General features: G+C 37.8%; 1 protein-coding gene across 1 annotated transcript; it reads right to left on the reverse strand.

Moving 5' to 3' along the window:
• Positions 1–26: 26 nt before the first annotated feature.
• Positions 27–25,506, reverse strand: LOC125238307 (E3 ubiquitin-protein ligase MARCHF5). The gene is made up of 4 exons (XM_048145597.1): positions 25,110–25,506; positions 12,715–12,960; positions 5,756–5,946; positions 27–4,713 (listed from the first exon to the last, which is right to left on the reverse strand). The coding sequence occupies exons 1-4, from the start codon at positions 25,287–25,289 to the stop codon at positions 4,341–4,343; spliced, it is 990 nt and encodes a 329-aa protein (XP_048001554.1). The 5' UTR covers positions 25,290–25,506; the 3' UTR covers positions 27–4,340.
• Positions 25,507–27,192: the final 1,686 nt, after the last annotated feature.

The raw sequence follows: 27,192 nt of genomic DNA on the forward strand, positions 1-27,192 counted from the left end.
GGTCTCTATGGAAGAAAACAAAGGCGTGAGACTCAATAAAATATTTATAATTGGTTTAAAATGTACAGAATAGACAAAATATTATAAGAAGCGTTGTATTTACAAACTTGTCACATTAGAAATTATAATATAAGTAATCTAGCAAAACTAGGCGATTCGAACCACTTTTTAACATTTCATTGAATGACAAAGAACATCATAGTGAAATTAGGAAAGTAAATCAATTGTATCTGTTAGGTATCACTTTTGAGACCAATTAGTACACACTTAGATACAATATCTTTCATTTGATCTACTCCCCTTCTTTTACTACGGGCGGTGAAATGGTCGAAAGTTGCATCATAAATTATTTCATTAAGATATAACGCATTAAAATACTCTACTGACTTGACTGTTACATCAAATAAGAACAAAAACCCACCTACAAGATACAAGCTAACTTGTAATTTGGTAAAGAGTATTACATACATGTATCGTACGTTTCCATGCTTGTTCAATTTTAGAAGGAACTTACTTCTTGAGTCACAGTGTCACTTGTACAGTCAACCAATTTGAACCCTAGGTCACTGTAGAACTATGTCATAGTGACGTTATAAATCAGGTTGTAAGAAATCTCTTACTGCTTTTTATTTTGACATGGTTGTAGAGTGGCCTAGGGTTCTAATTGGTTGACTGTACAGTCGTCATCAGATATATCGGACCACCAGAGGTGCTCATAATATGTGAACACGCCTCTATTGTCAAGGCGATAAGGTGCGCGATCAGGCAGGCAAGAACGATCGAGTGATGAACGTTATAACGTCAAACCGTTTTTGCACTATTTGTAAGTGCGATAGGGACGCACAAATGCGATAAAGTTTATCACACTAGTGTGCTGCGCCCGCAGATTCTTCTGATGGCGGCAGTACTACCTATTAGAATGCGCTCATACGACGATGTCCCTTTTCTTGTACAGGTCCATCATTATCAGCTGTCAAATTCTAAGCACCAATACTCCTATGGCGTTATTCATAAACTCTTTTTAAGGGCATTTTTAGAATTTAGGTCCCCTCCAATTAGCAAAAGTTGTTAACAAAAATTAACTCTCTGTCAGTTTTGGGACGACAATGAAGCATAAAATCTGTCTAAAAATTTACTTTTTTCACATTATGAATGTAGATTCTCGCTTAAAGTTTATGTAATTAACACAAAAACTTTTATTGAAATTTCATGCTTAATTATCGTCACAAAACTGACAGTGAGTAATTTTTTTAACAACTTTCGCTAATTGGGGGGTCCCAAATTCTGAAAATGCCCTTAAACCTGAATTAGCTAATAAACGTTTACACATACAATACAGTCAAAACTTTTGGTAAGTCTTAGAGTGTCAAGCATGGAAATTCACTTCCGAGTATATCGTATCATACAAAAGCTACCCGATTGGCAAGATTGTAGGTATTAACAGGTTTCTAATAATTACATACTACAGTTTATAATTGATTTTAGACGTTTAATAAAACAGAAATGTGTGTCTCTACATCAGTATGTTTTTATCAATTTCTAGCTACATAGCACCTAAGAGGAGGTCATATTTATTTTAGATTCTATTTGAATTTTTGGGATATGTCAAGTTCAATATTTTGACCAACTAGCATTTTATATACAGAAATAAAACCCAAAAACATAGTCTTCGATTTAAGAAATAATTATAAGAGAAAAGTACGCTATTAAATATTTACAAGTACATTACACATTAAAAAGTATTTAATAGGCAGTAAATCATTAAACAAAGTTATTTTTGCTTGGAATAATAGATGAAAAATCTATTTACTATATTTTCTATTTCATTCAAGATCTAATTAAAACGAAAAAATATTTATTCAATTTAAAGTATAAACGATCTAATTTACATTTAAGTAATTTACGTAACTAAAAGTTACCGCAAAATGCGTTTTAATACTTTTAATTCATTGAAAAGAGAAAAAAACATTTATTGAATTTTTCATGTAGAATATCATCAATTTACATACAATAAGATCTCAAATAAAATAGTTATGTAATAAACTATGTACATTTTGTACATAACCTGCCCTACTTCGATTCATTGCAAGGCACTCAATCGTATATATCCAGGACTTTGTATCACCATATATATCTAAGCGGAACATTTAACCTGTCTCAATCTATTTAATTTATATCTATGTTTGGTTTATTGCAATAATTCTAACACATTGGACATTGGTCTAATAATAATCATGGTTATCGTTAATAAGAATTTACTGTGCGACGTAAATGGTAGAAATGTGCCCACATTCTTTCTAATTGTCAGTTTTTTTATGAAAAAAAAAACGCTTAAAAATGGCAAAAATAATTGTACGGAAAATCTCTAGTTCCATTATTTTTATTTTATTTCTATTTTCATTGCACTGCACATCGTTTGCTGCTGCTGAACAAATAAATTCCCGATTCAGGTGTAACAAAAATTTGGCTGCTTTTCACGAAATCTTGCAAGTATGCAAAGCACGAAAAAATTTCGTTAATTCGTACATTGGTCAATGTACGAATTAACGAAATTGTCTTGTCACGTTCCTATCCAATACCGCTGTGCGAGAGACACAAATATCATTACGCGCGTGCGACAGAGATAGGAACAGTCGGGTCAATGGACGACATTCTTAATGAGTGAGTGATCGTAGACCTTATTATATTGAAATAAGTTTTGATAACTCGAAAACATTAAAACAAAATCGTAAATTTTAATAACAAGACTACCGTGAGACACTTACATATTATACATGTAAAATCGTCGAAGATCTGCATCGCGCGAGCTCAATGAAAATGCTCCTCGTTACGGAGCTAAACATGTCGAGGGATCTTCGACAATTTTAAGTGACTGACCAGATTTTACATATTTAGTAAAATAGTAAATATAGCTGTTTAGCTATAGTTTGGCATATCGACTTAAGTGAGTCAAACAGCACAAAATTACCATCCACATATTAAAAGCAACTGGACATCTAGCAATTTCAGGGTTCCCTACCTCAAAATGGAAAAACGGAACCCCTATAGGATCACTCGTGCGTCTGTCTGTCCGTCTGTTTTTATTATATAGACGCATATGTGCTACTAGCCTAAACAATTTATAAAATGCCACACTTCAGACACTTACTCTCAAAAATTTATATCAACCAACAATTTATCCTTTATAACTGACTTTTTACAATTATTCTTGATAACCTTAAAATTACAAAAAAGATATTTTTTTATTGGCAACTTGCATGACAGAGTGGCGCTGATGCCATAACTACACGTCATCTTATGGGCATGTCCAACATTAATGCTAGCGGCGGCCGTTGGAACTAATTTGACACTACAATTTAATATGGATACGCCGACAAAATGGGGGCAGCGCCAGCCGTGCTAGCGAATTGCCACTTCATACTAACACGTTATTTGTTTATATAAGTTTGGTATAAAATTAAAGTCACTCCATGGGTTAGTTATGTTTTATGTTACTAAATAATCCTGTAGTTAGCGTCATTTATAAGAATTTTGACCCAAGAAATAGTTTTTAATTGGAACATTTGGAACTCACTTTATGAGTAGTCATAAGGAATAAAGGCATCGGAGTTTTTATAGCAAGGTATCACGTTAGCGAGATATACAGTATGAATAACTAATATAGACTCCATACCTTCCTAAAGCCCCACATCCACGGTACGATTCATCGCTTCGACCGATCGGACAGATATCGTGAACAATCGGTCGCATCAAAAGCGCCAGGCGATCGTAAACGATCCCTCCCACCCCGCCCCCGTTACTCACACGAGACGGAATAATAAAATCAGTAGGTAAGTATGAGACAAAAATAGAATCGGTGGTCGCAAGGAGCCACACACTTTCGATCGCACGGGATTTTGTTGCGATTTGCGTTATCGTATGCGATCAAGTAAATCGTTAACGATGTTGACATACACTGTCGATCGGTCGTTTCGATTAAACTGTTGCGACGGATCGTACAGATATATCTACCGTGAACAGGGGGCTTAACGTTTAAATGTGCGATAAAAACTCCGATGGTGAGTCAAAAACGACCCAAACTACATAGATGGGTTTAAGATATAGACAAAATATTGCGTGTTCAAGACACCTAATCGTCTTAGCATTATCAAAGATCTAGCGTACACTAGTTCATCGGGGATAACACCGTCTATAACTTAGTACGAAAAGTACTCATAAAACGCTATACTCTCGGCGCTTTAACATTTTCAATAAATCTACGCACTTACAAATACGGTTCCGAGATCTAAACCATATAAAAGAGGTATCATAAATGAACTCATCATATACTAAATTATATTTTATATAACCTGTTCTGACTCGTCCCTCGAAGTTGATACTGTGTCTCCGCTAGGTGCCGTTGTGATCATCCTGTACAGTTTTAAATTCGTTTCTGTGTAATCTAAGATTTTTCTGCTAGAGTGCCTGATGTATAACATCTGTTTGTGGTAGATTTTGAGAGCGCCTTTGATAGTTATATAAGTCAAACCTCCTAGTATTGTTCTGTGGAGGTTGTTGTGTATAGATCGGAAGAATATTTTGCCGATGATGGTGGAAATGGTGGGTAAGAGGAGGGCGGAGCAAAATATTCTGGTGGGGGAAAGGTGGGAGCCAGAATTTGCGTTGGCCGGGTTCGATGGGCCGGAAACGATGGCCCCTCGGTCGCCTTCCACGCTGGAATTAGAAAAAGTTCATGTTAGTCAAATTTTGCAAAGCGAATGGAGTAAATGGGCCAATTTTTTTTCAAAGTTGTCCACCCCCACTTTTTTTGTAACATGGGTATTTTTTACGCGATTAATACTCAGGTCAAGAATCGAGAGGTCTTTTGATCCTGATAGGAGAAAAAAAATGTCCCAACATTTCCATACATTTTTCCGAACCTTCCATTCCGTTACCGCCATACAAAATGTATGAAAAAAATGGTAAAGGAATGGGAAAAACCTTGGGACACATTTTTTCTCCTATTAGAATGGAAATAGCTCGCGATTCTGAGTGGAAACCACATAAAAATTTCCAAATCAAAAAAAACGGGGTGGACAACTTTGAAAAAATGGCCCAAATATTGAGGCGTATCTTCAAAGAAAAATTGTAGAATCTGTTCGGAAAGAGAATCGTGAAAATGTTATACATTCCTGTTAGGCCTTATACATTCTTTAACTCGCCTGTTTCCGAACTGAGTATTTACATTGCATTTACTTCCATATCTCGGCACAGAATAAAAACTAATACTTTTATGATCATATGAAAATCAGTATGCCTCATTCACTTGGTGGCAAAATTATTTTCACATGGCGTTTACACTTCTCTCCCCTACTATTACTATTTTTGAACTGGGATGAGTTCTGTGTAGACTCGGGCAAACCTTGACAGAGAGGGAGCTCATTTTTGATGACTCCTAAGCGGCCGACTATCGGTCACACACCCGAGTGACAGAGTAATATCTCTTCTAACAAACGTCACGCCGCACGGTGTGCACACAAGCGCACCTCACGCACGCAACACATACAGGCGGAATTGGATTTTCGTGGATGCGTCAGTAGGGGCCGCGCTACGCGCTGTGTTGGCGTGTTGCGCGAAATTAAAAATGATTGCGGAAACAACGTTCCTGTAGTGTTTATGGATGTATGGAATACTTGTGACAGACAGCACTATCACTTGGGAACTAGTCGCCATAGGCCCTTCGGGCATAGACCTGTTAACAGACTATCCTACTCACTTCCCAAACGGCAGTATGTAGGACAGCGCCGGTATCTTGGCGCAGTACTTCCTCAGGAACAAGAGAACAGAGTCCTCCCAGTTGTACATCTTGGCGCTGATCAGCGTCACGGGTATCGTCGGCAGCAACACCAGCAGGACTAGGGGGTCGGCTGACTCCATCATCTCTAGGCCTTCGCGGTGACCGACCACCTGGAATGAGAAAAGAAGGGATTAATAAAAATTTTATAAAATAACCTAAGAGAGAAAGTACTAAGATGAAAGGGGAGGGCGTGACTGTAGTAGATTGTGTCACAAGAGAGCAAAATCGTATATTTATAGGGAAGGAAGAAAAGTGTACTTTTCTGTTCTAGTACAGTCACCGGAATATGTGATGATTTCTATACCTTGTCACATTACCGTCTTGTTTGAAATGTCATACGAAATTGTCAAACGATTAAAAACGACAAGGTACAGAAATCATCCCTTATCTTATTTATACCGGTGATGACTGTACACAGATTTTAACTTTGTTTCATACAGTTTATTAATAACTCACGGGATGGAGCAGCCTAGGATTACATTACTTCAGGACCAAATGATATTTATTACCTTCATGATTTCCAGATTTCTAAGATATCCTGGAAAAGCGCGATTAAGTCCCGTTTGCAATTTTAAATATGTGTAAAAATCGTGAAAGTTTAAATCAGTGATCCTGGAAAAGATCTTTGACTTAAACTTAACTGAATTACCTAAAAGAAATACGTTGAGTGCAGTTCAGTCATTCAGCAGAATGTAATGATATTGTACCTACAGTTATCCTGGTAGGTACAGACTGACAAGCAAACACTTCAATTAACATTTCCATAATCGTGATTTTGTGTTTAATATTGTGGTTTACCGTTACCCACACTGAAATCTTTAGCGCGTACAATCATATTATAGCTATAGTGTCCTACGAGTGTTATGGTTTTATATTTTACTAGCTTTTGCCCGCGGCTTCGCTCGCGTTCAATTCGAAAATTGCGGTATGCTTCATACAAACTTCCACCCCCCATTCTATGAAAGTGGGGGGTTAAAAAGAGACAAAAAGTAGCCTATGTCACTCTCCATCCCTTCAACTATCTCCACTTAAAAAATCACGTCGTCGCTCCGTTTTGCCGTGAAAGACGGACAAACAAACAGACACACACACTTTCCCATTTATAATATTAGTATGGATTTTTGTGTATAAAGTGTAGGAACATTCATAGCAGATTCCATGTCATGGAGCGGCCACGAAAATTTTCGGGACAAAAAATTACAATTTTGTGCGGCCCTTTGAATTTCACGAAGATCTGGACCCGTCTCTCCCCTCTTTATTATTGTACTTTTTTCGACTCCCGTAGTGTTATTCGTCATTTACAGTGTTGTGCATAGATTTTTAAAACCCTACATAAAAGATGGCAGCTGGGGCCCGGCGCCCCGCGCACCCACTCATACGATAAAGCTCTTAAAGCATTGTTAGGAAGCCTTTAATGGATATAGCGGGGACGCGCGGGGCGCCGGGGGCTGGCGGCGGCGCGGAGGAGTGCGAGCGACAGGGTGAGTACAGGAGCAAAGGGGAGGCCGACGCGTCAAAATACAGGAAACAGTGCGAATTTCACGAAAGTTATTCTAGAAAACTATTGAAACGAAGTCCATGGTCGTAGAAAAAGTATTATATGCAACGGTGTTTAACTGAGTCAACAAATACTCGTGGCGTCTTTATTGACAATTTTCGGCTTCGCCTCAAATGGTTACTCACGCAGTCACGCCACTCGCCGTTTATGACCTCACTTAAACGCCAGTTGCATAAAATACTATAAAACGTCACGTAAATTTATAGAAGTACCAAACACATGTGTATAAATTATTTGATTCAGTAATAGGTATTCTACAACTATGTTGGCGAGGCATGGGTACAAAATACTGCAGTACACGTGTTTTTTAAGAGGTGCAATTAAGGTGAGCCGTAGGTAATACGAAAACAATATAACCTTTTTTTTTGAAGGTTTATTTTACTTCTATAATTTAGCAACTTAAAAAATAACATTGTATAATATGAATATGAATTTGACGACCGGTCTGGCCTAGCGCGTAATGACCCTGTCTGCTACGCCGCGGTCCCGGGTTCGAATCCCGTTGAAGGCATTTATTTGTGCGATGAGCACAGATATTTGTTCCTGAGTCATGGATGTTTTCTATGTACAAAAGTATTTGTATCCATACTAATATTATAAATGAGAAAATGTGTGTGTCTCTGTCTGTTTGTTTGTCCGTCTTTCACGTTGAAACGGAGCGAAGAATTGACGTGATCTTTTAAGTGGAGATAGTTGAAGGGGCGGAAAGTGACATAGGCTCTCTTTCTAACGCGAGCAAAGCCGCATGCAAAAGCTAGTTGTATAATATATGGTTTTCATGCTACATACTACCCACCCGCACAATTTCTTTATTTCTAATAAGATTATACCTATACCTGATGGGATACCCCTCAAGAACGCTAAGATTCCACTTTTTGAACCACTAAGCTACGCTCGCGACTCAATTATGGAATTTTACGCTTAAAAATGTTAATGTAATACAGTGACAATGCTGCTTGCAACATTGTTGCTCCTAATCCCTATCCCATCAATCTTCTTCGATAATTCGACAAAACCAGCACTTATCGAAACAAGTAGACAGCATCAGGAAAATATATAAATGCTCTAATAATCCACAGAACAGTCTACCGTGTGACAAACTCGTTACAATGTATGAAGTTTCAATTGCTAAGACAAAGGAGAACAAAAACTGATGAGATAAGTACCCATTAATCTAAGCATAAAACCTAATGAAGGAAAATCACATACGTTGGTACAGTCAGCTGCAGAGAAAAGTAGACCCCCCTGCATACAAATTTGTATGCAAGGGGGTTTACTTTTCTCTGCAACTGACTTTACATTGAGCTGCAAAAGTACATGGCAAATTCCCAATTTTGCAGCGCACTGTACATGACATGATGGTTCCTGAAACTCTACCATGCCTTTTTGACGTTAGGATACGAAAAACGTCACTGAAAATCACATTGTATGGTGAAAATTAACATCAGCATCCCCAAACGGTTACCACCGAAGATCAGTCAAAATGAGCGACAATACGAATATATGTATAGTAAATATTATATCGTTAATGATCTTCGGTACCGATCGTTTGAAGAACGGTATACATCACTAATCACAACAGGCAGCATTAATATATCATTAGTATTATTACATAGTCGTTTTGTAATAAAACAGAGATACAGGGAAGAGTCAGACTAATATCTCGACTGTTGGTTCAGGGGTCAGACGCAGGAGGCGAGTCTTGGACACATCGTGGATAGTCCGGCGGTTCCTCTCTCGCGGTTCCACGACCCTTGTCACTGGCAGGTTGAGTTGAGCCATGTCGCTCTTAGGTTAAGTTTTTTTAAATGCGTTCATATGTTTATTAGTTTTGTATTTTACTTAACCTAACCTAAATAAATAAACATTATTTCTTGTGTACTAATCGTTTAATTTATTATTATTACACGTTATCTGAATGCCTGCGTTTTCTGTGCTAAATCTGACAGACTCATCGATAATAATGCATAACGAGGGCTTTGTCCTATGCGTTGATAAAAATAAGTATAACGGTTTCACACATTGGCATTGTCTGCATGGTATCGTTTTGTATTAAAGAATAATCAGCATGAGATGAGTCACAGAAAATGTAATAACAACTCAAACCATAATAAACATCGGAAATATCCGCGTCTATCCTACAGTTTACAAACTAGTGAAATCTGGACTCCATTACTAGCTTGCGAAAGATCCCAAAAAAAATCTGTAACATTGTCCAGAAAGACGGGCATAACCTCGGACGACAAATGATTACTGGGAAGATCGATTTGATGGAAAGAGACAGAGAGATCATAGTCTAGCCGGGTGGGGTGGTCCAACCAAACCCGATCGATTTTAGAAACAAGATTCTCTTTATGACCACAAAGACAGAGATCAGATACGCATGGAGGAGCATCATCAATTCGAAATTGATTTATCAAACGGGGGCATCACGACCCTCTCATCATCATCCTCCTTGCGTTATCCCGGCATTTGCCACTGCTCGTGGGAGCCGGGTCCGCTTTGACAACTTGGGGGGCAAGGTTTCCTCCAAGGTATTTTTATGGGATAGGAGGCAAACGAGCAGACAGGAAACACCAGAAAGTTTGGAGGTGTGTTAGGGGCCTTTGAGATAGGCGTGCGCTCTTTTCTTGAAGGTTTGAAGGTGTCATTGGTATGAAAATTCCACAGACGACAGTTCATTCCGCAGTTTAGCTGCGCGAGGCAGGAAGTTTCTGGAGAATTTCACAGTTAAGGACTGCCAGCCACTAAGTATCTACCGTAATATTTAAAGAACTTAATGCAACATAATATAACAGGGACTTTGCTCCATGCCTGATAAACCTAATCACCGTTTCAATTACTGGATTAATTAGCGAGTTATCTGCAGGTGTCGTATTCTGGGTCAAAGGATAATCCACTGAGTCTGAGTCATGCACAGTTACGGCCGATAACGGTCGACGATGCTGTGTTTGAGAGCAATTATCACCTAGTTATGTACATTATGTGACATACTGGAGAATCTTGAGAGTACTTGTACTATTATATATTCTGTGCTACTGATAAAGAACCGTCTATTTGGGAGGAATAATATCATAATATTATTTCGTTCCATATTTCTACCGAGTCTTCGGATACTTTTTAAGCTGCCAATAGTGTCTTCTAATGTACATGTCCAACTTGAAGAATGGCTGTCGATCGATACCTAGTAATACCTACATAAACTTTCTGTTTTGCCTGAGCAAGCAAAGAACAAACATTCATTTGTTTGTCCAAAATTACGGTCAAGCGACACCAATACAATCGTATACTATACGATCCTGTTGTGTTAATAGTTCAAGTCTTTGTCCGGCATTGGAACCACTGACCCCGTATTTGACGAACACAAAAGCGTTCAAATATTTATTTTGTGTACATATATCCGTTGCTTTTTTCGTGAAAACATGGTTAGCTTATAATGTTTCTGTTGCGGATTTAAAGGATCCACAGATTACCCGATTATATAGCCGGACCCGGACGATATCAGTTCTCACGTACAGTCAACCAATTGGATCCCTAGGCCATTGTAGAACTATGTCATAGTGACGTTATAAATCAGATTGTAAGAAATCTTATACTGCTTGTCATTTCGATAAGGTTGTAGTGGTTCCAATAAAATTGGTTGACTGTACAAGTGTACACAGACATAGGAATGATGCACGTGCATTGCGCCATAGGAACGTCGCAGCGTCCTTTCCTTCCTATATTTGTAGAGGACGCCTTTGATCACAAAAGATACCAGGGCCGAATAACTAGGCGGATATTGTCTAAAGAAACAAATTCATATATCAACATGAAGAATACTGAATAAGTCACAACTTCAATATTTAAATAATATTGAAAGCTGATTTGGCGGAGCGTAACCAATGTTGTAATTGTTAAATCAATTAGCAGAACTAATTGAAGGACATGTTGTGAAACCGCTACTTTTCAAAGTCAGCGTCTAGACATGGACCCGACCACGCTTAGTTTGCTTAATTGACAAGTGTAACAAACTGTTTAGTTTGTTATTAATATTTAGAGCAGAAATTGGGAACTACATATATGTTTGAATGAATAAGACTTCTATTAAACTCAAAGCAACGAGAATAGATGTATACAGATTTGACAATTCGACCCACATTTCAACTTGAACGTGAAGAAAAAGGCATGTTGTCTATGGCCATATTTCTATGATAGTCTAATATCGGCCTTATACTCGTATTTACGGAGTTATATCTTTGCCCAAGTAAACAAATCGACTGTCACACGAACGTGAAACAATAAGACGATTCGTTTCGGTGACAAAATAAATTACAATAAGCATGTGAAACGTGAAGTTTGCATAAATAATGACTCCAAACTGGGTATTTGTGTCACCGCTGAAAGAGTAGATATGTGATCTTGGAGAGAAAGTGTTAGCTTGAACTTAAATGGTTAGTTTCATTGTTTTACAGTTTTACTTAATACCACTTGCACCAACGAAAATGGAGGGTTACCCCACCATTTTTTATGTAATTGGACAGATGACAGACCACTAACCATGAGTTAAGTGGTTGGTGCAAGTGGGCCTAAGAGTCACGGCTCCTATTATGTGCGACCTTAACACTGAATACTTTTTTTTATGTAATTATGATCCATAGTGCTATCGCCCCCATTTGAATAAATTCTCCTGTATTCCGCCTCCAATGTGGAGAGTTCTAAAAATGTCACAAATCTTACCTGCAAAGAGTGACAGCGCCCAACAAGAAGGAAACATTCAAATACTCCGCTTCCATAGTGGATACGACAACACCCTCTTAAAAATACTGCGATGTACTTGGCTTCCTTGGTAGATAAAGCTCTAAAAAGATCAACATATCTTACCTGCATAACAGTGAGGACACTGACGACTCCATAAGTAATAGCAATCCCAGTGACACTCGCCCCGCTATAAACGGGCACATTTTGTGTAATCTCCTCCATAGCGTCTAAACGTGCCACGAATGAAGGTAACACGACTATGTACTCCGCATCCACAGTGGAGAGAGCTGTAAAAATATTAAAAGTCTTACCTGCATAACAGTGATGGTTCCATAAGTGATAGCGATCCAATGTATCGATCCCAAAAGCACTCCTCCCGCTATGAAGGGCCAGATTTTGTGTGATCTGTGTGTGCTCTCTTCCATAGCGTCCAAAAGTGCCACGACCGTTCTCATTGTAAGATATACTCATATACTTTGCCTCCATAGTAGATACAGCAACACCCTCTTAAAAATACCACGAATCACGATATATTCGACTTCCATGGTGGATAATGTTTCAAAAATGTTTGAAATCTTACCTGCATAACAGTGACGGCTCCATAAGTGATAGCGATCCAGTATATCGATCCTAACAACACTCCCCCCGCTATAAAGGGGCAGATTTTGTGTGTAATCTCCTCCATAGCGTCTAATAGTGCCACAAAAGCCCCCATTGAAGGGAACACGACTATGTACTCCGCTTTGCACTGAGGACAGAGGACTTTTCTGGTGATGTTGCCGCGCTGTTTCTCGTCAACCCACCGCTGGAGGCAGCTCTGATGAACCTGGAATAAAAAAAACAATATTAATATCAAAGTGAATCCTTGTTAGTTCAGCACAACATGCGCTCTCTCGTGCCGTACGAGTCCATACTTGAAGTCGCGCTATATGTATAGACTTCGCACGAGATCGCTTGTCCAACACTACTTGGAAAACAAAAAAGTCAAACTAATCATTTTCTTCGTCCCTTGGGTTTATGACTGGACTGATATTAAGCTATTTTGGATCAGGAGCTTTGCAATACCACACGCGGAACGAGACATTTCCACGAAATGAAATCAATTTGTTTGTTTAGACAAGTTTGTAATCCTTGCCCTGTTCTTTGTACCTAAAACCTCTCTTGAGATATTATACATAATAATAACAAAGCATAACAAATACATCATTACAGAAAGGTGAAGTAACGAAAATTATGTATAATTTCGATTTTACCGGTCGTTTAACATTTGTTTACAAACTTTACAAGCAAAATCATACGTATCTGAACAAAAACAAATCTTATCTGGCAAACTTTGACACGTGTTAAAGAAACTTTGTACATAGATAGCGGCGGGTTAAGTCAGGTGATAAGAGGGTTAATCTTAAGGGGATATCAGACTGGCGCGGATCCGCGTACCGCTCCGGTGTGTGAGTGAGACAGTCTTATGTTTTAAACAAATGCAGTAATGTAAAATAAGATTTATTGAAATAAATATGCATGCTGGCGCCTCTTTGTAATTTTTCAAGATACTTGTATTAACACGTTTGGTTCGGTGCCGGTGACACAAGGTTTCTGATCAAAACAATCGGGGTCCTATGCCAGTGACACGTGTGTGTGTTCAAACAAATTTACCGGCCCTTGCCGGTGAAACAGAATCGGGTGTGTTCAAAACGTTCATGTTTCTATACCGCGTTTCTATAGGCGTAAGGAAGTTGACTAAAGGAAATAGGGAAAATTCACACCTCCGGCAGGTCTCGAACCTGCAGCGACCTGCTTTGCCGGAGCAGTCCCTTTGACCAGCTTAGCCAAGGCGGCCAATTCCTAAACGCATTAGGGTGGCGTATAGCCTTTAAGAATGCATCTACATAATAGGTTTTTTGACATTTAATTAATATTTAATAGTAAAATACGATACAAGTGCGTAAAAAAACGCAGTTCGAAACGAGTGGCGATAAATTAAAACACGACCGACTGCAGTGTTTTAAATCGACACGAGTTACGAATTTCCTTTTCGCACGTGTATTGTACGACGTTTTTCAGTACAAATGGCCCTCCCAAAATTTCGACCTGGCATATAATTCTCGCACTAACCACTTCTCGCACTAGTGCGTAAAAAAATCACCATCTGTACTGAAAAACTTATTTTAATAAGCTATAAAGAAGGAGTACAGTTTAGATATTTTTCATATATCATAATTAGTAAATAACTTAATAAGACGTGGATACGAACCTTAAGTTTTCGCTTTGCATTTTCGCATTGGTTAACTAATTATGTATAATGTTTCGTGTAAATATTTTAACCCTTTAGTTGATATCAACTTTATCAACTTGCCGCGAATGACATAATGTGATTCATGTGATTGGCGAAATAAAATAACAATATAAATGAAACATAATAAGCATGTATCGTAAGACGTTTTTAGGGTTCCGTACCAAAAAGGTACAAACAGGAACCCTTATGGTGCGACTCTGTCCGTCTGTCTGTCCGTCTGTCACATTCCTAAATATCTCGAGAACTACTAATGCTATCAACTTGAAATTTGGAATAGTTACCTCTACAAATAGAAAGTATTTTTTTTTTTTAATTTATGAATTTTAATTGTAGAAAATGGCCAAAATGAATGGGGGCAAACTGTAAATTTCAAGTTACTAGATCAAGTGGGATATCGTTAGAAAGAGCGCAAATTGAACGTAAATAAACTATTTTTTATAATTTTTTTGTTGTGGAAAAAAAGAATTTTGAAGGAAAATGTAAAAAATACCGTTCCCCCCTTATCTCCGAAGTTTACCAACTAAAAATTATGAAAATTTTAGGAAACATTGGTTTTATGCTAAATATTACAGGAAAAATATAATCGTGTTTGTATCTTGGAAACTTTTTTTTTAATTCACAAAAAACTTTTCATATTTTTACTTTCAAGTTACCCACCCTTGCGAATGTATATCGTACTTCAAATTAATACGAGATGTTACGTAAACCGTCTTCTTTCCAATAAAGTAAAAACTGTTTAAATCGGTTAACATTATAAAGAATTATCCCTGAAAAACCAACATAGTATACGAGCCCCAATGCAAATGATATCGTCTAGTCACACTTCAACGTGCGATATTTATTTCCGAAACTGGTATTTAAACCCAGATTGACTTTGATGATAAATGGAATACACGACACACTAAGCCATTAAAACTAGTTTAATCTTGCGCCGTACAAAATGCCCTAATGTTATATGTTTTAATATAATCATATCATAAAAATAACATATCTAAAGCAAAAAAATACGCCTAGTTCATATTTGAGGCATAATAGGTCGTCTATTTTAAATAAAAATAGTTTAGTAAGATTAATATTATACAATAATATTTTAAATTGAATTAATAATATTATAAGTCGTCTGATACGATATACGGCTACATAAAAAGGTAAATTCTGTAAAAAATATAATTATTCTACAACATTTTTATACCAAAATAGCAAGAGGTAAGTCGGTGCCTGAATCAGTGAGGAAAATTATAATTTCCAGTAACAATAGCGGCAAATCTACGTTCCAAAATATCCAAAGACCTTTTTTTGCCAAGATCTACGGCGTACAATCATCCAGCATCAACTAAAACACGGAACCGTCTCCTGTTTAAATAAATCTGGCCGTCGAAGAATAACTGCCAAAGAGAAAACAGGATTTTGAGGAGCATCATCAGGAAAAATCGTCATGCAAGAGCAGGAGAACTTACCTAACTATGGCATGACGCGATCAAAATAAACATTTCAGTCGATACCTGAAAGACAGTAATGAAAATAATGGGCTTCGGTTTTCACACCGCTAAACAGAAACCATTACTTACTCAAAAGCAGAAAACTAACAGGTTGAAATTTGCACAAAAGTACAGAAACTGGACTGCCGATCAGTGGCGAAAAATAATATGGAGCGACAAATCCAAATTTGAGGTCATAGTTGGCGATGAACGAAGTAAAGTCATTCAAGATAAAGGAGATGCATTTCACAAAGACTGTCTTGAACGCAAGGTGTAGTTTCCAGCATCTTTAAATGATTTGGGGCTGTATGTCGGCACAGGGTGTGGGATGTCTGCAATTTATAGATGGAACCGTCAATGCAGAGAAATACAAAAGCATCTTGGAATAGAGTTCACTACCGTCTATAAGAAAGTTCAAGTATATAAATGGATTTACTTTTCAACGAGATGGTGCCTTATGTCATACTGGCAAGACAACGATGGAGTGGCTGAAACAAAAACAAATTCCTACCATATCATGGCCATCCAGCAGTCCAGACTTGTCTCCCATAAAAACTTTGTAGTGGTAAATGAAGAAAAAGTTGCGAAAAGATCCTTCTAAATCCAAAGCTGATTTTAAGGAGAAACTTGTGGGTGTCTGGAATGGAATAACCCCTGAGGAGTATAGACAGTTGGTAGATACAATGCCGCTCAGAATTAAGGCCGTTTTAGATGCAAAAGGTGACGCCACCAAGTGGTAGTTGTTCTTTTCTGCATCGGCTACGCTGAAGACGAACATTTTTGCGAGTGTTACATTTGAATAAAATATGCATTATAAGCTCTCTTGTTTTTATGTTACATGTTCTACTAATCATCTAATTCATCCTGAATTTTGAGGTCGAAGTTAGGACATAATATTTTTTTCATACTAGACGATATCATTTGCATTGGGGCTCGTACAGGTCGCGCAAATTAGTTAGCGAATTCACGAAGAGATGGCGCTATACACAATAATGCTCATTAGTACCTATACTTTTGTCTTCTAGTCAAGTCATTAGAGTTATATGAAAACATGAGATTATTTTAACTAGGTAGTTTGAAAGAAAGTTTGTACGGGACCCTCGGTGGGCGAGTCCGACTCGCACTTGGCCGGTTTTTTATTTAATACATAATATGTCCCTTTGAAGTTTCGACCTGACAAGAAATGAACTATTTTGCGAATTGTAAACTAGTGCGAGTAGGGAAGGACATATACACCATTTTATTATTATGTACTAACTAGCTTTTGCCCGCGGCTTCGCTCGCGTTAGAAAGAGACAAACAGTAGCCTATGTCACTCACCATCCCTTCAACTGTCTCCACCTAAAAAATCACGTCAATTTGTCGCTCCGTTTTGCCGTGAAAGATAGACACACACACACTTTCCCATTTATATATTAGTATGGATAATAGTTATTTGATGTCCCCGTTTGTTTACAAGGGTGCAAAGTTGTTGTTTAGCTGCACGTGCCAATATTGGTACTCGAGCATGCGAAAGATTCGATTTTTAACTCGCTACGATCGCGATCCAAAAATTGGAATCTTGAGCGTTGCGAGGTTTTCAAGGCACGTAGGTTAAACAAACTTTGCCACCGAGTGAAACACAACATTTTTCACCACACCAACACGAACAAAATACTGACTATAAAACATCAAACTAAATCAAATCCAGCAATCTATTCAATATTTATCTATGATTCAAAATAATTATTTCCAGCCAGCTCAAGCCATCAAGTTAAAATTTGTATGAAATTACTTTGCACTCCCATGTATAAAATGCAATTTTGCTACCCGTTTTCGAATAGCAAAATTGATCTTTACCAGTTGGTGTGGTGAAGAAGACATTAACGAAAAGTTTTGACAAATTGCGCGTCATCGTGGGTGTCGAAACTGTCGAACTATATTATACAAAGTCTAACATACAATACACTACAACGTACCTTTCGTTATATTGCCGGATGTATCGGTATTTCGGTATCAAACACAAACAGGTGTGGAGTTGAAAACATTAAATGGGACTCAAATGTATGTAACTACGATAACACTTGATTATTTCTTAATCAGTGCTGATAAAACTAATGAAACGGAAACAATAATAAAGTTATTGATAATTCTCTGAATTAAAACAGATAAGTGTGTATCCCGGTATATAAAGCTAGAAAATAAATAAACTATAAAAGGACTCGTACTAAACCGCCACCAAATCGCTCCCAGACCAGCATCAGCAGTCTGTCTAAAACGAAATAAGAATAATAAGCTAACGGTGAGTGGCGACACCGCGGACCCTATTCCAGAGGGCCTTTTTATATGGCCCTCGCCTCTGCGCTTGCCTTAACCGGCCGGCCAGAGTGGATTCCCAAGAGCGGGACCTATTATGCTCCAGGTTAGAAGTGCAGTAAAATGTCAATTACATAAGGTACCTACAGTACACGTATACTCTATAGAGGAACGTATTCTAAAACTGTAGAGGCTCAGGCCGGTTCCAATTCTGTGTTACGTTTATTTTGCGTCGTATCGTTCGCCTTGATAATTTACATGTATTTTCATATATTTTATGACATGCCTCACATGCCCAACTATTGCGATAACGCTGCGCGACGTAACGCAACGCACCAGTAGTAGCCGAATGGCATTTCTGCGACGCAAAACGCTATCGAAACGCCGCAGAAGGGCCATCTTTTTCAAAGCTGTCCCTGTCCACCCCACTTTTTTTGTAACATGGGTATTTTTACGTAATTCATACTCAGAATCGAAAAGTCCCCATTATTCACGCTGCATTACCCTGATTCTGAACTGATTCTAAACTAAAATTGTTATTTGTTAGAACTCTCAAAGGACATAATGATGTTTTAGGGTCACTGTACTAGTGTGACACGGATGACATACTGACCACCTTGTTAGCATGTGTTAAAAAACATGACACTTTTTTATATTTGTTTAGTGTATTTTAAAAATGAATGACCACAAGAGTCAGATGCGATGAAAGAGTTTTAGATGGTCTTCTCCTAATCTGGTATCAGCGTAATTAGTCCCATTCGTTTTTCGTTTATTTTTTTATGTCCGTCTCATTCTGTGTTCGTCACGCATTCTTTATTCGTCTCGATCGCTATATGTCCCTATTGTCTTAAGTGTAATTATGTAACCTGTCTCTTTCTTAATAAGTGTTTTTCGTTTTTCGTCACGGTCTTCCTATGACTCATTCTTAATTATTCCCTTTCGATTTTGGTCTCATTCACTTATTCGTCTCATTTTTTTTCATGCATTCGTTATTGGTCACATTCGTTACGCCGCGTCTTGCGTGAGCGACGAACCCGCGACGGCGACGCGATGCGATGCGATGCGACGAAATCAAACCTTCTATCTCTATGGACTTGTCTTAGGTGGGCGACGGAACGCGACGGCGATGCGACGCGACGAACTAGCGATGAACATGCGAATGTTAAGCGACGCGATGCGACGCGATGCGATCAAACCGCTGTGTTCATATGGGAGTGTCTTGCGTAAGCGACGGCCCGCGACGGCCCGCGACGGCGATGCGACGCGATGCGATGGCGATGGGCGCGCGATCAAGCTATTTGATTTTTAGAAGCAAATTCAATACGTAGAGAGGTCGGACTAGAGAAATAACGATTGATTACTAGTCTCACATTTCATTCTTTATATTTTCTTATAATAAAAATTCAAAATATTCAAATTAACATAAGTTGACCAAAGGAGTAATGTGCCTAAAAAGTAAGGAAATTACAACTTTTGTAACTTGTATTGACAGCCTTTGATTATGTGCACGGTGATACGAGATTGTCTGCGTAAAATATTAAAATTTAAGTGTGAACTAAAAATATGAAACACTAGTGCGATGACCTTACGATATATGTACTAGCACTTGACTTTGGTGAATAGGATCACAAAATTAACTAGTTATTACAACGGGCTCGTAGCCTAGCGGTTTCGACGTCTGGACGCCGCGCCAGCGGTGTGAGTTCGAACCTCGGCTGAGGCGTGCTTTTGCAGTTTTATTTTTGTTTCTTTTATTTTCTATTATTTGATTGTTTACTTTTTTCTTTCTGTAAGAATCTTCATTCTTATTTTTATTTTATTTTTAATAACTCCGGCTTTTATACTAACAAGGAAAGGTACCCATACAAAAAAAATATAATTAGACTACTCTTTAAGGGGCGTTCATTGTAATTCCTGCGATTCCTGCATTTATTGTAACTCTTAAATAATAATATTATCCTAAACCAGAACTTCTTGTTGCCATATAAAAAAAATACATATAAGACATACCTTTGTGTCGATAGATATTTTTCAGTACAGATGGTGTTTTTTTTACGCACTAGTGCGAGAAGTGGTTCATTATATGCCAGGTCGAAACTTCGGAGGCTCATCTGTACTGAAAAACGTCGTACGATACACGTGCGAAAAGGAAATTCGTAACTCGTGTCGATTTAAAACACTCCCTTCGGTCGTGTTTTAATTTATCGCCACTCGTTTCGAACTTCCTTTTTTACGCACTTGTATCGTAATGTACTATTTTAAAGCACATAAAATTCGAATAAAATACACTGCTGACACGGGCCCGCTCACTGCTCAGGCCCCGTAGCCGAATGGCATTTCTCCGACGCCAAACGAAAGCGATACGCCGCTGGCTCTGTCGCGCCAATACGCAAGCGCGATAGAGATAGATATCTACTAGCGCTTCGTTTCGTGAGCGTTTCGTGAGCGATTGTGCCATTCGGCTAGCCACCCAGTTCAGTCTGCGCCCAGCGCTCATAGACAGTGGACCTACGTTCGATAGTCCGGCGCACCGTGCTCTCGTAAGCGTAAGCAGCTAGATAGTTCTGAGAAGTGCTGTATAGGTACTGCGACTAAACAAATCTTGATCCTGTTGGTGGCAAACAGGCATACGGTCCGCCTGATTTTTACACATGCAATTTTATCCAAGAAATTTTACTTGAAATCTGATGAGAGTTTGAATTATTATTATATTTCGGGACCAGGGGACCGATTTTTGAGTCTCACGCGTTCGAATTCAGAAAATTGTCACTGAAAATACTAAGCAATTCACTGTTTTCAACCGGTATTTTAGTGACAAATCCCATATGTGAGATTCAAAAACCGGCCCCCAGGATGAGGTTCTGGTTTTCATGGTGGAGTCAGGATATGGTCAACAAAACTGCTATTTTACTCATAATAACTCCACTATGTTTGGGCTTATTACATTTGGGCTGATGAGCAGCGTCGATCTCGATGATGTCCAAGGTCACATGATCGAGTCAGGAAATGAATAACAGAACTGCTATTCTACTTATCGTAACTCGACCATGTTTGATCTCATTAGCCGGGCCAATAACACATGTAATTTTATGCACACAGCTCAGCTCTTTGAAACTGTTTATTTTAAGTTACTTACAATTAGTAGGTACCATATAATAATAATATATTCTTATCTCTTGTAAACTTTACAAAAAAGTTAACACATGAAACCAAAAGAATTGTTACTAGCAATTAAATTCAAAACTATCAAGATCATTCTTGCCTGTGTGTTGCGTTACCGGTGGCTCGCGTACCGAGCGCCAACGCCATCTATCAATGGCTATTTCACGAAATTGATGAACGCTCTAAGGAATAAGGGCTCTTAGTGTAGTGGTTATGCCAGTCGACACTAGATGGCAGCATTAAAAAACACTGGGTTACACTGTATGACATTTTTTCATTTCAACATTAAGTAAATAGCATTCGTTATAAGTAAATAGTATACGTTAATTCGTCGCTCAGTTTTGCCGTGAAGGACGGACAAATAAATAGACACACACACACTTTCCCGTTTATAATATTAGTATGGATTAAAATAAACATTAAGTTAATAAAAACAAAATGCAGTATTATTGTGTGCTACTTAAAACTTTCCTTGTTAGTATAAAACCCGGAGTTCTTAAAAAAAAATAAGAAAGTAGAATCTTAGAGAAAGAAATAAGCAGGTAAACAAAATCAAATAATCCATACTGATTAAACTGGAAAGTGTGTGTGTGTCTGTTTGTTTGTCCGTCTTTCAAGAGAAGCCGCGGGCAAAAGCTAGTAGAACATAAAAGAAAAAAGTAAATAAAAATGCAAAAAGATTGCGTGAGCCGAGATTCGAACTCACGACACTCATGGCGCAAACGATTCCACCTAGAAGTCAAACCCGCTAGACCATTTGCACATTGTGAAAGACGGCGAATCTTGTGATTCTAATCACCAAAATGCTAGTGCCGAAGTTTCGCGCGATGGATACGCGATGACCTTGAGCCATCGCCGTCGCATCGCGTCGCATCGCGTCGCGTCGCGTCGCGTCGCCCGTCGCTCACGCAAGACGGAGCGTAGTTACACCTTTGGGGAACGCTCGGCTAGATGGCGCTAATATTAATATTTGACATTTTAACACATATCATGTCATGCTAACAATATGGGCCAAATTGTCAAAACTGAGGTTCAAAAGTTTTAAGCTTGTGTCGAGAGATGGCAGTCATGCACTGTGATTACACATTTTACTTTGACTAACTCTCTATAATACTCGATCCTCTTTGGTCGGTATGTATGTTACCTGGGAATATCACGTAATTACATTACATAACATAGCTCATGTTTTTAATCTAAAACTCATTGATATAAATTCTCACAGTTTTTCCAAGCAGTTTGCATTGGGAATACCAAAGGTAACAGGGGCATAGTTTCATACTTATTGACTATTAAATAAATATCTTGAGAACTAACCATGCTATTGATTTGAAATTTAGAATGGAACATTCTCAAATAATGACATTAAAAAAACACAGCTTGTCCGGGCTATGCATGTTGGGCATTGATTATCAGTAAAGTAGTATTCTTTAGAGTACGAAAAATATGAAACCTTTGAGCAGTGGATACACGTGAAAAAAGCAGTAAATAGTGCAGACAAATCCATACTAATAATAATATTATAAATGGGAAAGTGTGTGTCTGTTTGTTTGTCTGTCTTTCACGGCAAAACGGAGCGACGAATTGACGTGATTTTTTAAGTGGAGATAGTTGAAGGGATAGAGAGTGACATAGGCTACTTTTTGTCTCTTACTATCGCGAGCGAAGACGCGGGCAAAAGCTATTCATTATAAATACAACAAACATCTATATGAAAGTAATTAAAATAAGTAGAGCCATAAATGTACATATCAAATGTTCATTAAATAAAAATTACTCAATACCTACTGAGTGACTCAGGTATTTTTATTCAAAAGATAAAAAAAAATTTTTTGTAAAGTTTTTTCACAAGTCTTGTGCTGAAATTTTAAGTTATTAAAAAGGAGATGAGGCTTCTTTGAATCTAGTATATATTTTTGTATCTGTATAACTTTAGGTTGGGAAGATGCAGAGAAATAGTAAAGCTAGGAACATATTACACGGACGTCCGCCGTCGTCGCGCGACCGCGGACGCGGATCTAGACAATGAATATACACTTAACCGTGCAAACTATCGGTCGTCGGTTGTGGACGTGGCCTTGAGCGCACTTGCGTCCCATCGAAATCTGGTTCGCTGGATGTTTTGGTCAGCCGAAGCCACATCCCAAAGATCGTGCAAACTGCGTGCCAGCAGTGAGTTTGAGTTCATTCTCCCATCTTGTTTGAGGTTTCATCTGGCTTCATGAATTTAGTTAGTTAATTGTTAAAAAATAAATTAATGATTTTGATCTTACCCGAGTAAATATGTAAGTGTATGAGTCAATTTACACACTAAATTTACTTTTGTTAAATGAACATATTTAACAAACATTAGTTTACAAAACAAAACTATGCAATGTCAACTATGAGGTTAACAACATTACCAAGAATAACTTTTAAATCAAATAAAAAAAGGAAAAAAAAAATGTTTGTATATTTTGTTTATTTACAAGTATATGTGATTCACATCACCTTTAAAGTCCTTTAATGCATTGAACCAGAGAATTGTGACAGATGTATTATCAGATAAAGTTCAGGACTGTTTACACAAAAGACATACATATATAACTCTGTATAGACAGATAGTTAAAGAAAAAAAATCTCAGAATCATGAATAAAAATATATGATTGATTGTTACCTTTGGTTGATTGACATCTAGTTTTTAAGGAAATTCATTATATAAACTGTCCCTTAAAGTGAATAGTATATAGTAATAGTAGGTATATTACTTATATCATAACAATAAACAGGAAAAAATATTATTTGTACTTGTTATATCGTGTTATTTTGATGCTTATGGTAAACAGATAATAATAAAATATCTGTTCACCATAATGATTAAAATAGTAAACATTATGTACATAATATATGTAGTAAAGTAATGCATCAGGTCAATATAGAAAAGATTTGTCATGAGACTGGGGCATAGAACTTTTATGTATCATCGAATTTTGAATTTTTTAGTTATTCAATTAAAGTTCAAGGTAGATTGTAGATTTTCTACAAATATTGTAAGGTGGGTCTCAGGAGGTAAAACAGTAAACAGTTCAGATAGGTGGAGAAAATAGCGCTTAGCCTTAAATGGACATAGTATCCATAAAAAGTCATGACAATTAATGTACATTAATGGTATCACAATTTAAAAACACAATTAAAACAATTCTAATGAACACAAGTTAAATTATAATCTATTGAAAATATTTCAACTTGTGCTGTCTTAAAGTACGAGGCGAGGCGGAGTGGAGGGAGGGGGGAGGTTGTAAGAGGGCGCTACGAGTCCTTGTATAGATTACTCATATGAGAGATAATTTCGACCTCGACAGCTGTGACCTGGGTGGCCGAGCGGATTAAGAGGCATTTCCCGCGATTGGAAAGTACGCTGGTTCGATTCCAGCCTCAGGCACCAGAGGACTTGGTCACTTTTTCTTTCATATGTGTAATTTATTTTGGTTTTAACAATTAAAACAAGTATGGCATTCACTGCTGGTCTTAAATTATAACAATTACTACTCATTAACAACGCTAATCCATCTTCAGAGGAAAAACGCAGTAACTGTTTCAATTAACTATGCACTAAGTTGTTTTCAAAGAATCTTAAGTACTTAAAGGTAACAGAACGGTTGAATAAATTTCGCAATATCTAAAGGGTAAACCCTAGCCTAAATTATTGCGTATAACTCACAAACTTTCTCTCAATAACATGTGTTTGACGTCACAAGGACAGGACTTACCCATTTCGTAGTTCCTTTGCACTTGCAAGGTTGAACCCACGCCGCCAGCCGATCGTCTGCCTCTGTCGCAAAGCACACCCAGCAAGTCTTCGCGTTTTCATCATCTCCGTGTACCACCAACGAATTCGCACTAGCACTACGCGCTTCCGAAGCAGATTTCTCCTCTACACCTACAGACATTGTTAATGCGTCTTTACAAATAAACAATTTAGTTAACTAAAGACCGAGTTTATTGCGCCGCGAGATACGCAATTGAGACACTGTATAACGAAACAAACGGCAATATTTTCCCATGGAACGATAAAAATATTTTTGTCAAGCGTCTGACGGAAGGTAATGTCCTTTGCACGAGTTGGATTGTAGATTTCAACAACGTCACGTCAGTGAATGTCAGTAACCGAACCCAAAGCAAAGTAGAAATAGAACGAAATGAACGGAACGGTCGGAACGATGTACGAACGAATGAAATGAGTGTCAAAATGACGGATACGATATTGCCATGTGCACTTATTTTACAGACATTAGGGCAAAGAATATGTTACTTAGGGTCATGGACTGAGCTCACACTTTTTTTGCCATACTAAATTGAACTTTATCACCAGTGCAGAAAGGCGTTCTTATCAGACTAGTAAAAGTGTGTCCACATGAGAGGGTCAAGCTAGGAACATACTACGCGGACGTCCGTCGTAAAACGACCGCGACCGCGACCTATCAGTGTGCACGGAACAAAACATCCCGAGAGCCAGATTTCGATCGGACGTCCGTGCGCTCAAGGCCACGTCCGCATCCGTCGACCGATAGTTTGCACGGTTATGTGTATTTCCATTGTCCAGATTCCCGTCCGCGGTCGATTTACGACGGACGTCCGCGTAGTGTGTTCCTAGCTTCAAAGTTGGGGCTGGTGTCCCTCTCGCACGTGTGACCAGTGTTAAAGAGATTACTATAATAGTAGTATTTTTACCTGTATGATAACTAAGTTTATAAACTTCTTAAATTATTTTTGTATTATATCGAGGCAAGGATATTAATGCCTTGAAACGAATTGGTAACTCATTATTATGAAGCCATAAAACCAAAGATTTGCGCAATTAAAAAAAACCTTTAATTCGGTATTAGTAGATTTAGTAGTAACTTTGAATATTGACTGGTATCCCCAAATAATGACAGTGATGACGTCATTCAAATAATTTTGACAGTGGCAATAAGTGCGAGAGGGACACCAGCCCCAACTTTACCCTCTCATGTGGACACACTTTTTGGCCTATCAACTCAATCTAGCTTAATAATATATAAATTTATGCTTAGGGTTAATATTTATTATGTTTTACATTTTCAACTGAAATGTTGTTGATGTTTTTAAAAATAATAAACATCAAAAGCATGTTTTCACATGTTTCTACTAACGAAATGGGTGTATCAAAGCATAATTAGTTGGTATTAACGTCAGTAAAAAAATGCAGCAAGTTGGGATTTGACGATAATTAAAGTTTTACACACTTTCAAAATCGAAAAGAAAAATACAATAAAACAGTGTATAGTGTGATTGTGATAGCGTTTGGAATAGACGATAATATCGAAAATAGCAGTAACTTTTCGACATGGAACAGATTTTAGATATTTTCAAGAATCGATATGGAATAGAACTAGAAGCATCATCTAACTAAGCAAAGCTAACACTAACAGCAATTTTTAATTAACAATATGCAAGTGTCTCTCAGCAAATGGTGGCGATTAAGAATTAAAAACATTTCATAAGACTTTTCTTGTCCTTGCAATCAAAATATACTTGACTTGCCAACTTGGTCTCACCCATGGACCTTCAATAGGGACTAAGCTCACACTTTTTTTGCCATACCAAATTGAACTAACTATCTCTGTTTTGCCCAATGGTTGACTGGTAGAGAATGCCTTAAGGCGTTAAGTCCGCCATTTATACTTTTTATTGATAATTTGTGCAATAAAGTTTAAATAAATAAATAAATAAATAAACTTTATCACCGGTGCAGAAAGGCGTTCTTGTCAGACTAGCAAAAGTGTGTCCACATGAGAGGGTCAAAGTTGGGGCTGGTGTCCCTCTCGCACG

Source organism: Leguminivora glycinivorella, chromosome 23 (genome assembly GCF_023078275.1).
Source record: "Leguminivora glycinivorella isolate SPB_JAAS2020 chromosome 23, LegGlyc_1.1, whole genome shotgun sequence".
NCBI classification, from domain to species: Eukaryota; Metazoa; Arthropoda; class Insecta; order Lepidoptera; family Tortricidae; genus Leguminivora; species Leguminivora glycinivorella.

Bases quoted from the DNA above. Each gene is read 5' to 3' on its own strand.
- LOC125238307 (XM_048145597.1), bottom strand. From the start codon at position 25,289: ATGTCTGTAGGTGTAGAGGAGAAATCTGCTTCGGAAGCGCGTAGTGCT. The intron at 12,961-25,109 runs GTAAGTCCTGTC...TTTTTATTCCAG, and splicing joins GCAAAGGAACTACGAAATGG to GTTCATCAGAGCTGCCTCCA. The intron at 5,947-12,714 runs GTAAGATTTCAA...TTCTCATTCCAG, and splicing joins GAGCCGTCACTGTTATGCAG to GTGGTCGGTCACCGCGAAGG.